Source organism: Nematolebias whitei, chromosome 6 (assembly GCF_014905685.2).
Source record: "Nematolebias whitei isolate Nwh7 chromosome 6, NemWhi1, whole genome shotgun sequence".
NCBI classification, from domain to species: Eukaryota; Metazoa; Chordata; class Actinopteri; order Cyprinodontiformes; family Rivulidae; genus Nematolebias; species Nematolebias whitei.
Genome location: NC_056503.1, coordinates 12,388,014 through 12,402,794, shown reverse-complemented (window position 1 = coordinate 12,402,794; position 14,781 = coordinate 12,388,014). Strand labels below are relative to the sequence as shown.

The 14,781-nt window shown below is 42.6% G+C and overlaps 2 protein-coding genes across 2 annotated transcripts in view; one reads left to right on the top strand and one right to left on the bottom strand.

Moving 5' to 3' along the window:
* Positions 1-13,022, top strand: part of mmp28 (matrix metallopeptidase 28) — a 49,987-nt gene extending 36,965 nt beyond the window's left edge. The window contains exons 4-8 of the mRNA XM_037677391.1: positions 751-972; positions 4,192-4,437; positions 11,678-11,815; positions 11,897-12,064; positions 12,551-13,022. Coding sequence (XP_037533319.1) covers positions 751-972; positions 4,192-4,437; positions 11,678-11,815; positions 11,897-12,064; positions 12,551-12,939 — 1,163 coding nt within the window. The 3' untranslated portion in view covers positions 12,940-13,022. The remainder of the gene's footprint in view (positions 1-750; positions 973-4,191; positions 4,438-11,677; positions 11,816-11,896; positions 12,065-12,550) is intronic.
* Positions 13,023-14,004: 982 nt separating this feature from the next.
* LOC119411536 (protein FAM124B) overlaps positions 14,005-14,781 on the bottom strand; it is a 44,882-nt gene continuing 44,105 nt past the window's right edge. The window contains exon 7 of the mRNA XM_037678488.1: positions 14,005-14,021. Coding sequence (XP_037534416.1) covers positions 14,005-14,021 — 17 coding nt within the window. The remainder of the gene's footprint in view (positions 14,022-14,781) is intronic.

The following is a 14,781-nucleotide window of genomic DNA, read 5'->3' as shown; positions in this document are numbered from 1 at the left end:
CCTAACTGGGCAAACATGTTATTTCTGCTTCTTCTGCTAATGTATGCTTGTTCTATAGTTTCAACTACCTTTTTAGCTCATTTCAGCTGTTTTTCAGCAAGTTCTTCAGCAATATGCATTCACGCTGCATTTTCACAGGAAATGCAATTTCTCTAGTTATTTAATATTTTAGTTTTGTGTTTTGTTGTTTTATGCTGTAAAAGTGTTAGGCTGCTGTAGTTTGAGCAGCTTCATTGTATGAAAATATTACTTACTGCACAGATTTCTTCCAAACATTTCTTAAACTGTAAACCAAAGAACATCTGCCAGCCATCCATGTAGCATCAAAACAAGGCTGACATTATCAAGTGACTCTAACATGCATCAGTGGTACAATCTCTCATTTAATGTTGTTTTAATGAAAATTTAATAATGAAGTATTTGATGTTCATCTCCAGCTGATACATTTAGGAGTCAGCTTGGTTTAAGATGACTGCCACAGCTAGCAAACACAAACATGGCTCTGTCACTTTCACAGACATTAAGATAAACGTAGGTGTGGTAGTAGCTGAGAGTCTCGAGTCATTAATTCATTCTGCTTTAGTTTGTCCACAGCAGGAAATACATGATTTATTGTGTCACAGTTCTGGATTTGCTTATTTGTGTATCAACTTGTTTATAATATTTGTTAATAAAAGATTAAAGGTGTCCCCTCTGACATCAGCAGTCTGAGCTGAGTTCACCTGAGAGCTTCCTGTCTCCGCTCCGCAGCAGAGAAGTGGCATCAGCGCCGTCTGACCTACCAGATCGTAAACTGGCCTCGCCTCCTGTCTCCGGGCTCCGTGCGGCTGACGGTGCACGCCGCCTTCCAGCTGTGGAGCAACGTGTCGGACTTGGTGTTCCAGGAGGCCGCTGAAGGCCCCGCAGACATACGCCTGGCTTTCTATGAAGGGGACCACAACGATGGAGCCGGCAACGCTTTTGATGGGCCAGGTCAGAGTCAAACCACTCTTACACCCGATCATCTCTGTTGTCACCTTCAGAGACTCACTGATCACAGAAAGGGGTTGCGATAGATGAAGCGTTTCCTTACTTTACACATATCCCAGGAGAAATTTGACATGTCAGCCTGCTTTCAAGGACAACATGAGGAGTCTGGTTCAGATAAGCCACAACTGTTGATTTTTTTTTCAGGCAGACTGTTTTTTCTTGTCAGCCTTGAGTCCTGCTGGTACTTCCAATTCAAAATGGCCAGATTTGTGGGCACTTCATTGGTCCGTGCTTACGAGACTCCTTCAAGGTCGTCTCCAACATGCTGGCAAATCCCAGAAGCCGCAGGTGGCCTGCGATTCTCACAAATCACCTCCATCTTACGGTTTAGCTCGCAAACCAGCTGATTTTGAGTTCTCGAAACATGAACCAAACCTTCAAGCAGACTCGTTAGTTTTGCCATGAGCAGAAACCCTGCTATCATGAATCCAATTATATAAACATCTTCGGTGTTCTCCTGAGACAAAACAGAAAGACACATCAGCTCCCAAACTTCCCACGGATCCATGATGTATCCTGCAGCGTGAGTCTCAGCGGGGCATGAGGGCTCTCCAGGACCCTATCTCTTTGTTGAAAAGATTTTGTTGATTGCGTTGAAAGTCCAACTGACCAGATCCATGACAGTAGTTCTAGTTACGGAAGATGTGCAATAGGAACTCCAATACACAGACAGAGAGCAAAAAAGCAGGAGGAGAGCAGGAGAGGGAGAGAAAATGTCTCCGTCTTGCACGAGAGCGAGTGCATAAAAAATGTATGTGTCAGCAAAATATCTCATAATCCACTGGACAACTTGAATTTGGTGTGGTAGTAGATGAGAGTCACCCCAAAACACACATTAACAGATCGTGCACCTCGTTAGAACACTCCCACTGATTATTGGAGTCGACTCTGTTAGCAAAATATCTCATAAACCAGCTTTAATGAAACTTCCAGAAGGTGACTTTGGAAGACAAAAACTATTCTAGCTCAAAGTTTAAAAATATTGAGCTAATCCTGAAAATCATCCTCAACGTGTACTCCGAGTTCTTCCAATTATTTGAAATCTTTGCTTAAAACTTTTGCAATAACTGTTAGTCGACCTTGTCTGTCTGTTAGCAAAATATCTGGTGAACCAGTAAACAGACAGTGGGTGTACAGCTACAGCTGAGTAACCTTTGGAGTCAAAATGGTTGCTGCAGCTGGTTGAACTGGGCAGACCCAAAATATGTAAAACTCTGTTTAACAGAGCTAAAATTTGGCGTGGTAGTAGCTGAGAGCCATCCTCAACACTTGCATTGAGCACTAACATCACTACAACATGTGGGATCATGCATAACGATATTTTCTAGGTTTGACTAACTTGTCCACATTTGATGATGTTGGTTTAAACCCGAGGATGAAAGGTGGCAGGCAGCATGTACTCCCTCTATGAATAGGCGTTTGATTAATTAGTCTGGTTTCTCCTTTAGATTATGTTCAAAACAAAACTTTAATGCCAAAATTCAGAACCAAAACACGCCTGGTTGGGGTATTTATTTAAATTTGGGTGATTTCAAAAATCAAAACAGACGAGCGGTTAAAAATTACAACAATTTAGAGACTGCATGCACACGAGAAAACAACAAAATGTAAACAAACAACAACAGAACTCAAAGTAATAGCAGCATAAAAAAATACAACAACCGAACAGACATTTTAATCTAATAGTGTGAATGTTTATGAAGCATGCACACTGTGAGACATTTTTCTTCCGTACGTATTTTGGTGCGATTCTCGTCCTGCACTTTTGAAGATATTTCAATAAATTATATAAAACGTTCAGCTCTTTCAGGACAATCCTGCTTGGACTTTTGGTATTGGTGCAACTTTAGCTTTTTGAAATATTTAGCCTTTTCTACCACTTTTTCCTCATCGAAAATGAATTAAACTTATTTTACATCCTTCAGATCTTTAGATCTGTTTATAACCTTTTACATTTTGTTCTGCTTCAGCTTCTTTTAGCTTCCTTGTGCAAAAAAAATCAAAAAAAAAAATCGGTTGCTTTCATCTAATTTCAGCTGTTTTTTTCAGCTATTTTTTGCTTTCAGCTTTGTTCTGCTAACTATAACATTTCTGTACTTCTACTTGTTTCTGTTAATTTCAGCTTTTTATGCTCCTTTCAGCTTATTTCTCCTAGTTTCAGCTTTTTCTGCTATTTCAGCTACTATTTAGCTATTTTATGCAAATTTGAGTTTTTTGAACTAATTCCACATGTTTTGCACTCAAACTTTTTTCAGCATAATCCAGAAAATAATGTGCTCTCTCCACTTCCTTTTGTTAATTTCAGCTTCTTTCTGCTTATTTTTGCTACATTTCAGCAGTTGTTTTGTTGTTGTTGCTAATTTCAGCTTTTTTCTGATAATTTCCATTTTTTTGTGCTAATTTCTGCTTCTTTCAGCCTAATTGGACAAACATGTTATTTCTGCTTTCTTCTGCTAATTTAAGCTTATTCTAATTTTTCAGCATGTTTTAGCTAATTTCAACTGTTTCCAGATAAATTCAAGTTTTTCATGGTAATTTCTGCTACTTTCAGCCCAATTGACTTCTTTCTGCTAATTTCAGCTAGTTTTGCTCCTTTCAGCTTATTTCTGCTAGTTTTGGGAATTTTCTACTATTTCAGCTACTATTTAGCTGTTGTTGTGTTTAATTTAGCATTTTCAGCTAAGTCCACATTTTTTTCAGCTCATTTCAGCTCTTTCCACTTCTTTCTAGTTGTTTAAGCTTTTTTCTGCCTTTTCAGCTACTTCTCAGGGCGTTTTTTTTTGTTGTTGCAAATTTCTGCCCTTTTTTTTTTTTTTTTAGCTAATTTCATAATTTTTGAGCTAATTTCTGCTTATTTAAACCTAAATCAGCAAATATGTGTTTTGTCTGCTTTCTTCAGCTAATTTAGGCTTGTTCTTCCATTTCCGCTACATTTCAGCATGTTTTTCAGCAAGATCTTCTGCAATAAGCATTCAAACTGCATTTTCACAGGAATCTCTCTAGTTTTGAGAAGTGTTAGTTGAAATAAAGCGAAAACTGCAGCAGTCAGTGGGTTCAGGTTTATAACTAAGCAACAACTCAAAGATTTGTAAATATAAAACTTGTCTGTAAGACACACCAGAATGAGTCTAACGTAAACGCTTCTCCATGTTTGATGTCCAGGAGGAACCCTGGCCCACGCCTTCCTGCCCCGGCGGGGCGAAGCCCACTTCGACATGGCAGAGCGGTGGACGCTGAACGGACACAAAGGACACAACCTGTTCATGGTAACGGCCCACGAGATCGGACACACTCTGGGGCTGGAGCACTCGCCGGTGCGCCACGCTCTCATGTCCCCGTACTACAGGAAGCTGGGCCGCAGCCTGGTTCTGAGCTGGGACGACATCCTCGCCGTGCAGCAGCTGTACGGTGAGAAGACCCCCCTGTAACAGAAGCTGTTTACACTTCACCAGGTCACGTGATGTGGTAACTGGATCCAGGACCATCCGTGTAAGGCGTGACTTACAGAACAGAGTCTCAATTTTTGTTTTCCTGACAAACATGAGAACAGCCTCTAATCTAAAGAACAACATCCTGTCTGAGTTTTTCTTTGTGCAGCAGCAGAAGGTGAGCGTTGACTCTCAGACTCCTGTCTCTGTCTTCAGTCCCCAGTGCTGCTCACCTGTCAGAACTGGTGTGGCAGCGTTTCATTTACCTTTTGCACTGCCCTTAATAAGCCACAATTCTGGGCAGCCCGCCACAGAAAGAACCCTTTTGCACCAGTACTTTAGCGAGTATTTTTAGCTGATTTGAGGCTGATTCAGGACCTCTTTTCGTCCCTGCTTCTCCACTGTGTGTGTAACAGTTTGCATTTGCTGTGAGGGGCTGCTCCTCCTGGCATGTGCAAGGCAGGTTTCCACATGCACCGTTACGCCTTGCTGTTTCTTTTCCATGTGCGCAGAAAACCGATTTCACTGTAACAGCTTCAAGTCGGCAAGAGGTCCAGCACCACCTCTGTGCACCTCCGGGGATCAAGAATCTCATTTCTCTTCAGTTTGATTCATTAAACACTTTAAAACTTCTCCGTGGGACAAAGTGCTGAACAGTGCAACACAATTAAATAAATGTAATTCAGTAACACTAGAAATAAAGAATGAAAATGAACAAATGAAATGAAAATAATGAAAACAACAATATAACCATAAAAATCAACGTCTCATAGATAATAAAAGCCAAAGAATGAAAAATAATATCAAGTGAAGATTTAAAAGCAGCTAAGTCAAATAATTGTGTAAGTTGTTCCAGAATTTTGGCTCCATCACCCCAAAAGCCCAGTCCTGTCTAACTTTACACTTGTGTACTGGTCCAGTCAGGAGCAGCTGATCATCAGAGAGAACGGGCAGGTACGTAAGGACATCCCAGCTTAGAAAGATAAGGACGGACAAGACCATTTAAAGGGTTAAAAACAAATATTTTAAAATGCATTGGCAGTTAAAGGACATGCTTCTATGTTTTGCACCATCTTTAAATGGGTAACGACAGATTTGCAAATATAAAATATTGATACAGATAGTAAAACCTTATCTTGGCCACCTGTGTCAAATTAAATAAATTAGATTTAACAACAAACTTTATCTGTCGTACTTAAGACTGGCTTCAGGAAATTTGTGAAAGTTGGTTTGATACACTGCACAAGGAAATCAAAATGTAAAGAGGCAGAGACGGTAGCGTTACCTGAAACCATCACTTCAGTTTTCTTCTCAACGATATTCAGAAAACTAGGACACATCCAAGCCAGGTCTGGCAGACAGGATATCCTTTTTATTTAAAGGAGGATAAATCTGGCTGTTGTTAGCATAGCAGGTGAAACTGGAGCCAAGTGGGAGCAAATACAGGGAAATTAAAAGAGGACCAAAAATTGAACCCTGAGGAACTCCACACACAATGGGGGCAGAAGAACATCTAAAACCACCGAGGCTGACAGAGAAAGTTGGACCTGCCAGATAGGACCCGAACCACACTAGTGCCACGCCCCTAATTCTGCCACTGATCCACTGTATCAAACGTCCCACAATCATCAGAAGCTACAAATATTCACTTTTCTTAAAAGAGCAGACTTTCTCTGAAGAACCCCAAGAATGTTGTCGCAAAAACAAAAATCTATTAATTGACTGTAGACTATTTTCACAAGGATTTTTGAAACAAACTAAAATTTAACAATTGGTCTAAAATTGCACAAGAGGGTCCATTTTTTAATGGCACCATATCTTTTTTTTTTTTTTTTATGATCAGGGATCATATGAGAAGACAGCTGAAGACAGCTTTTCCACAGAGGAAAAGTCCTCTTTCAAAAGTCCAGGAGGGACAGGGTAAGTGGGAGAACCTGAAGGATTTAACTGACCAACAATCTTCTGCAGCCAAGATAAAGTTGCTGCCACAAATTTCTCAAAGGCAGCAGCAGGTGGAACCACAAGTCGAGGCCCAAAGAGAGACAAGTTTATTAATAAGAAGAGGAGGACGTCTTCACAGAGAGATGGACAGATGAGGGACACAAAGCTCACTCAATAGTTTTGTATAGAATCCTTGGATTGTGACAATTTTCCCAAAGAAGGAGAGCAGAATATTTTATTTTTGCATCTCACAGTTCGTGTGGCTCAGTTGGAAGAGCTGCTGCCTCTCAGCGAGAAGGTCGCCGGTTCAAAATCCAGGCACGGGGCCTTTCTGGGTGGAGTTTGCATGTTCTCTCCGTGCATGCGTGGGTTTTCTCCAGGTGCTCCGGTTTCCTCCCACAGACCAAAAACATGCATGTTAGGCTGATTGGTAACTCTAAATTGTCCCTAGGTGTGAGTGAGAGTGAATGGTTGTTTGTCTCTTTGGCTCTTTAACCTCAAGACGCTGAAAACACTCGACACTTGGCAGGAATGTCTCCGTGGCTGCAGGACGGCCTCGCACACATCTGGATAATCCAGCTCAATCTCAGCTGCAATAATCTCAGCTGCAGCTCGCAGACAGACCACGTCTGGAGGCCTCCCTCTATGTGAGCCGTCCCATCTGCTCTGCCTCTGGACACGTTCTGTCCTCAGCTTCTTTGAGCAGCTTTTATCAGATTCACTCTACATTAATAAGATAAAAGAAGGGGGGGGGGGGGGGGCACACCGACCACAGTGCTGCCTTTTTTATTCTCAGCTCGGTTACTCTCTGTAATTATTCTCTTGACATGATATTGAAATGAATGTCTATATAATTCTCTACATCTATCTTAACTATGTCTATCTTATCTATATATTTAGTAATTGGACTGGTTCTTTTGTTTTTATCATATCGAAATAAAATTTTCACAAGTCCCAACTCAGATTTCTGAATTTCTCAGCGGATATTTGGGCCATTCATAACTTTCTGCTCTAAATTTATTTTAAACACTTTTAAATGCATTAGTTAACATTTATGACACATTCTGTTGCTTTACCTAAAAATTATACAAACATTTATTCTTCCAACAGAATGTTTTCTGTGTAGACTTTTTTTTAATTCATGTCCGTGTCATGAACAGCAGGGTTTTTTTTTTTTTTTTAGGAATTCAGATTTTTGTTTGTTTTATTCACACCTGGAGGAGGAAGACAAGTTTTTAATCTGACATGGTTAAGTCAGGTCGTCTGGATGAATTCTTCTTGTAGAAACGTTTCGTCTCTCATCCAGAAGACTTCCTCAGTCTGAGGTGCTGTATTCAGCTCAGTCTCTTAAATAGCACCTTCTCAGAGTGGATCAACCAGTTTTGCTGCTGACAACCAAAACCAGCTGATCACATGCTCAAGAAGGACCATCAGCCTAACAATGGATCATTAGCACACTGATGGCTGTTTACTGTTCACAGAGGGCTGAGTGATACTAGCAATCACAGCATTGTAAGAGGGGGACAGTTGAACCCGGAGGCCTCCACCCCTGTTTAATGATGGACGATTTCTTTTCACAAAGATGGCCTCCTTTACTCCTCTCTCAAACCATCATTCCTCTCTGTCCAGGATGTGAACATCTTCATCCCTGAAAGAGTGACCGCTGGCCTGGAGATGAGTGTAGACCGCAGAGTCCTGGCGTTCTGGTGTTGATCTTGTGTGCTGGTCCATCCTTTTGGCCAGTGGCTGTTTTGTTTCCCCGATGTAAGACTGATCACCCTCCTGACACTGAACAGCATACACAACATTACTCTGTTTGTGCCGGGGGACTGGATCTTTGGGATGAACCAGTTTTTGCCGTAATGTATTTTGGGGTTTAAAAGCCACTGGGACGTTATGTTTAGAAAATAAACGTCTCAGTTTCTCTGATACTCCCTCAACATATGGAATGACAACTGGTCAGGGTCTGGGTTCCTCTTTTTCACCTGATGGCTGACTGGAGTCCTGTTTGGGTTTCTTCTCTGCTTTCAGGAAAGCCCAGTTAGTTTGTTATCCACATTGCTCCACATTTTTTGTTGTTGTGTTGCTCAAAGTGCAGCTGGTTTTCCTCCTGCTCTCCTATCATGGTGTTCAGCCTGTGGCAGTAATTTCTGCAGCTGCTCCCACATGAATGTCAAACAGCTCCTCACACAGACACAGACAGGACTGCTGAGGCTGTGAAAACACTCCTGTCTGTTGTAAAGACGAATAATCTTCAGCCAGAGGTGTTTGCGTGTCTGAGAACCATCACTGTTGATGAGGAACGCTGCTCCTCTGCCACCTGAGGAGAAACAGACCGAGTCAGTCGTCTGAGCTGCTGATACTCTCACATGGAGCCCAGCGATGTTTTTAACCTGGAGTTCAGGACAGAGAAGGGAGTGTTCACACACCGAACACTACGTGGAAGATGAATCAAAGAATATTTTAAACCACAACAATTTTGGGGAAAAGTGATTATTTACAATCTGATGCCAGTAATGGATGTTTAACAAATGTGTGAAGAAGCTGCAAAATGCTAAAATCACTGGGACATCAGCTTTAAAACTATTCTGTTAAAGAACACTCCTAAGTGCAGCCACAACTACCGTATTTTCCACCGTACACGTCGCACCACCCTTTAAGTTGCATCTGTCCAAATATGTCTAATAAAGTGGGAAAAAACATAAATAAGTTGCTTCTATTATGCGTCACCGCTGATGTGTCACGTTTGTTGCACGTCACCGCTGACAGCCCGGAAATGTGGGCCGGTGTTGTGCCAAAAATCGATTGGCTGCCAAATGGCGGCAACAGGAGCGTGCACGGGAGGTTTTAAACAAGAATTTAAAAAGATTAACACATAAAAACAATTATTTGTTTGTTTGAAATTATAGTAAAGGTGTGTCTCAGTTTAACATCCATCCATTATCTTTTACCCACTTCTTCCATTTTGGGTCACGGGGGTCGCAGGTGCCCATGTCCAGTAATCACTGTGCGAGGGGCGGGGTACACCCTGGACGGGTCGCAAGTCCATCACAGTGGTTTATAAATATGGGGGGAAAAAATCCATAAATACGTGGCTTCAGCATATATGTCATACGGCATGCAAATTATGCAAAAAAACGCGACTATAGGGCGAAAAATACAGTCGTTTCCATCCACGCTGCAGAAATACTGAAACGCTCATGCAGACACCTTGTTGTGGTACGACACGATGGACTGAACTGGAAATGAAAAACCTTTTGAACCTTTGCAGTTGTTTAAATGTGAGCTTCCGTGGAAAAACTGAAGAATTAACATCTTACCTGTTGTAGAAACCGCACTGAATGGGGAACTCTCAGGATGGTTCTAGACTCTGACTTTAAGTTTAATGAACAGACTCTGTTCTGCAGAAAAGTTTCTTCCAGTTAAGGCAAACCCTTAAGTCGGTGTTGACCTGATCTGACCTTGGAAAAAAATAGTCCATGCATTCGTTACAACCTGGCTGGACTGCTGTAACACGCTCTATGTTGGGATCAGCCAGGTCTCCATTTCACATCTCCATCTTGTCCAAAATGCTGTAACTCGGCTCTTAACTGGAACTTATAGGTTTGATCATATTTCACTAGTTTTGTCCTCTCTTCTCTGGCTCCCTGTACATATCAGAATTGATTTAAAAATTCTCCTGTTGATCTTTAAGTGAATAAATGGCCTTGCACCCTCATATCTCTCTGACCTACTTCAACCTTATGTTCCTTCTTGGGCGCTGAGATCATCTGATCAGCTGCTTTTGGTTGTTCCAAAAACCAGGTTGAAGATCAGAGGAGATCAGACTTTTTCAGTCATGGACCTCAAACTCTGGAACAATCTGCCCCCCCAACATTAGACAGACCACTTCACTTCCTGCTTTTAAATCTCTCCTAAAAACACACCTGGTTTCACTGACATTGAACACAGTGTGATTTGATTTAGTATTTCATTGTTCTGTATTTCTATGTTATTCTTTGATTTAAAAAAATAATTTTCGGTTCGATCATTATTATTATTTTTTATTCCATTAGACTACTCTCAATGATTTTTATTGTTAAACACGTTGGCATTAGCTTGTTTTAAATGTGCTTCATAAATGAAGTTGACTTGACATGGAAAATGTCGAAAACCTGGACCTGTGCACCTGGACCTGTGCACCTAGACCTGTGCACCTGGACCTGTGCACCTGGACCTGTGCACTAGGACCTGTGCACTAGGACCTGTGCACCTGGACCTGTGCACCTGGACCTGTGCACCTGGACCTGTGCACCTGGACCAATCAGGAGCTCAGCCAGACTTGGGGTCACACAGCTGCATGACTCACATGCCTCTAAAGTACGACACACTTGCTCTTTGTGTGGCCCACAAGTCAGTGTTTTTACTCGTATGTGCGATGTATTTTTTATATCAACACAGTTTAAAACCCAGCATTTGTGATGTGACAGATGAATTAGTAGAAGTTGGATTAGACCTCTATAAAATAAACATTTGTGATCAAAACAGTGTATACAGCTGTACGATCCAGATATCCTCGTTGTTTTTACCACGCAAAGCTTCTGCTGTTTCTTCATATTTTGTATGTATTGTCATTTGGTGCATTAAGACAAACAAAATCAAGAGACATGTTTAAACCGTAATGTTAAATTCTGATTCCTCTCAGTGTGTCTGTATTTCATCATCTCATGAAAGCGTGAGACGTTCCTGCGGCACAAGCAGGGAGGTTTAGTGGAGTCAGACCTCCGGTTCTTATCTTCACGCTCTTATCCTCTGTGCTGTGTATCCAACGTTCCTGCAGCTGATTTTATCCTCCTCCAACACAAATGTTTGTTGAGCTTCATCGGCAACTCACGTCTAAAGTGATGTTCACGTTTAGCCTTCAGTTTAGTTCTGCTCTTCCTGTGGTTCTTCGGTTTGCAGACGTGCTCGCTGTGTGAAGACGAGACTAAATGGAAGCCAGTCTGTCCGGGGTTTGAGTGTGCGCTCCATCTAAAGCCTTGTGTTTATTTCCGCTATCCATCAGTATACATGAACCCGCCACATCCTGGAAAAGGACAATTTAAATGTTAACATTGTCCAAGTCTTGTTTAAGATGAACTGTCCTGTTAAATCTGTTTGTTCCCGTAATGTCTAGTGGAGAACACTTTGGGAAATGAAGCCTTCAGAGCTTCGTGGGAATCTTGAACCGCTCCAAACGAGCTTTTAATGTCCTCTTCCACGTCCTTCAGGCTGACCGTGTTGTTGTTTGGATTATTCAGGTAAACCGTTGGGGAACCGCCTGGTGAGGCTGCCAGGTCAAGTTCTGAACGCTGCGCTGCAGGAGTGGGAGTCCACAGAGCTCCGGGCCCCAGGTCTGCCTCCGTACTGCCAGGGGGTGTTTGATGCCATCACGCTGGGTAAATACTGCCAGCGCATCCAGCTGCATGAGCGGGGCCATCTTTTAATTTGTTCTTGACTGCTGTTCGTCGTGTGTCCAGATGAAACGAAGACCGTCCTGGTGTTCCGTGGCAGCGTGTTCTGGACGGTGTCGGCGTTGGGCAGCGTGAGCGGCCCTCTGGCCCTCCGTCAGCGCTGGTCTGACCTCCCTCACGCCATCGAGGCTGCTGCCTTCTCCCCGCTGGACTCCAAGTTGTATTTTTTCAAAGGTACTGCTCCACTGATCTCGTTAATTAGACTCTTCCTTTTAAAGACTCTTCTCAACCCTCTGGATAGCTGCGCGTGTCGGAGCCTAAAATAGATGCTCGTGGGCCCTTTTTCAGAAGCAAAGTGGTTTTTAAAAGAACACGCTGCACCGAGGCTTCAGCTGGATTTTAATTAGCGTCACCTTTGTGCTAAAGGTTGTTAAATTGTTTTGAGTTTCCAGATTTCTTCCTCGGGGCCAAAATCCTGACAGTTTATTCAGTATTCACTCATCAGGCAAGAACTATTTTATAGGAAGTACTGCTGCCATAAATGCCCTGCTCATATGTAGGTCATGTCATTTCCATTAAACGGCCTCGCCGCCTCCAGTCTTCTGTAAACTTCTGATTAGTTACACTGTTTTTCCATAGTTTTACATTTAAAGGGGCTTAAAAAAAACGAGTATAATGATAATTAAAGAAGTTATCCTTCTTTTGCTTTGTGTTTTTCAGGGAAGCGGATGTGGCGTTACACAGACGGGGTCTTGGACCCGGGTTTCCCCATAAAAAGCAGCGAGTTTCCTCGTCACCCTGACTGTGCTTTTTATTACGCCCCTCTGGGTCACATGGTGCTCTTCAAGGGTGCACGCTACCACGTGCTCAACCTCAAAACACTGCGTCAAGAACCCTACTACCCCCGCAGACTGACGGACTGGAAGGGTGTTCCACAGGGGTCCAACGGGGCGCTGACCCATAAAGACGGACGCCTCTACTTGTTCAGAGATCAGCAGTTCTGGAGGTTTGACCCCGTGAAGGTTCGGGTCACCAGAGTGGGTCAGTGGGCCAAGGATCTTAGCTGGACTGGCTGCAGCAATATTCCAGAGAACAATGACCTCCTCTGACCAGCAGAGGGCGCTGGAACAACAAAAGTGCAATAAGACTCAGATTTATATCAAGAACAAGAACTTTTCCAACTTAAAACATCTAGTTTAACAAGCAGCAGACGGTCGTCCAGCTCAAACTAGTCCAACACTAAGTTCATCCATTCAGAAGCACATATTTATACTACTGAGAGCAGCATGTCCCTGAGTATGTGGAATTACAATCCCATTTATGTAGATAATCTGACTGAAAAACATCCATCCATCCATCCATTTTCTTTGCCCGCTTATTCCATTTTGGGTCACGGGGGTCGCTGGTGCCCATGTCCAGCAATCACTGTGCGAGGGGCGGGGTACACCCTGGACAGGTCGCAAGTCCATCACAGGGCCACATAGAGACAAACGAGACAAACAAACATTCACTCTCTCACTCACACCTAGGGACAATTTAGAGTTACCAATCAGCCTAACATGCATGTTTTTGGACTGTGGGAGGAAACCGGAGTACCCGGAGAAAACCCACGCATGCACGGAGAGAACATGCAAACTCCACCCAGAAAGGCCCCTGGACCGGGGTTTGAACCAGGGACCTGCTCGCTGAGAGGCAGCAGCTCTACCAGTTGCGCCACCGTGCTGCGACTGAAAAACAACAATGTGCAATTTTACTAAACAATTTGTGATTAAAAAAATTTTTTTTTTTGTGGGGAACAAAGTAGATTGTGAATGAGATTGAATATTTCTGGTCTGCGTGAACAAAAATCACGAGGAAATAAACACTTTTAGATGTGTCCTTCTTGGGACTGTAGGCCTACGTGCAATAGGAGGACGTGGTCCAAAGAGTCGATGTGTCCCACTAGTTCAGATCATCCTCACACTCAACTGACTGACTTTCAGACGGAGGACATGCTTTGTTCAAACCGTCCTCTTGAAACTTTTATTAAAGCTGTTGGCCATTAGAACAAGAAGAAACACACAAAATAACAGCAAAACAGGAGCAATACACATGAAGCTTCAGTCCACCATTACCCTGTAGAGGAGGATGTTCAGAAACAAGCTGGAGGTAAAACAACCAGCACTGAATGGGATTCAGAAGCTGAAGCATCCTGGCAGGGTCAAAGGAAAAAGACATCTCAATGACTTCCAAGGAGCTGTGTTGGACCACTGCAGGACATCACTTTAAGGAGAGGAGGGTACAAATGGGCTGCTCTCCTTTTAAGATGAACTTTCTGGACCTGTAAGAGCTAACTGGAATAAACTCAGCTCCAGCAGCAGTGGAGGTGAAATCTTCCTCGTTCAGAGCTACACATCGAGCTGGATCACGTGGATTCAACCTCTTCACTGCTGGTTGGGGGACTAAGACCTCACGTGGGCACCTTCCCAATCCAACTGAAAGTGACCGAGAACCTGAGAGTCTCCGAACATCAGAGGTAAACCTGCTCACTGGGTTGGAGGTTAAAACCAGTTTCTGACAGGGAGAGGGAAAATGTGCACCAAGTGTTTCAAAAAGTACCGTATGTTTCAGACTATAAGGCGCACTCAAAATCCTTTAATTTGATCAAAACTTGACAGTGAGCCTTTTAATCAGGTGTATTAATTCTGGTTGTGCTTTCTGACCTCGAACTGATTTGGTTATTGTGAATGAGTTGAATCAAGTTTAATTTAGGTTTTGTTTTGTTTAATGCGCCTTATAGTCCGAACAACACGGTACAAGAACCTTGTCATTGTGTGGTATTTGTTACACATATTATCATTAGGTTAACTGGGAAAACAGCTTTGTTAGTTTACCTATAATCCTGCACATCATTGTGAACATCTATATTACTATAAAAATAATCTCGCTTAAAGATTTAAGGTAGTTTATTT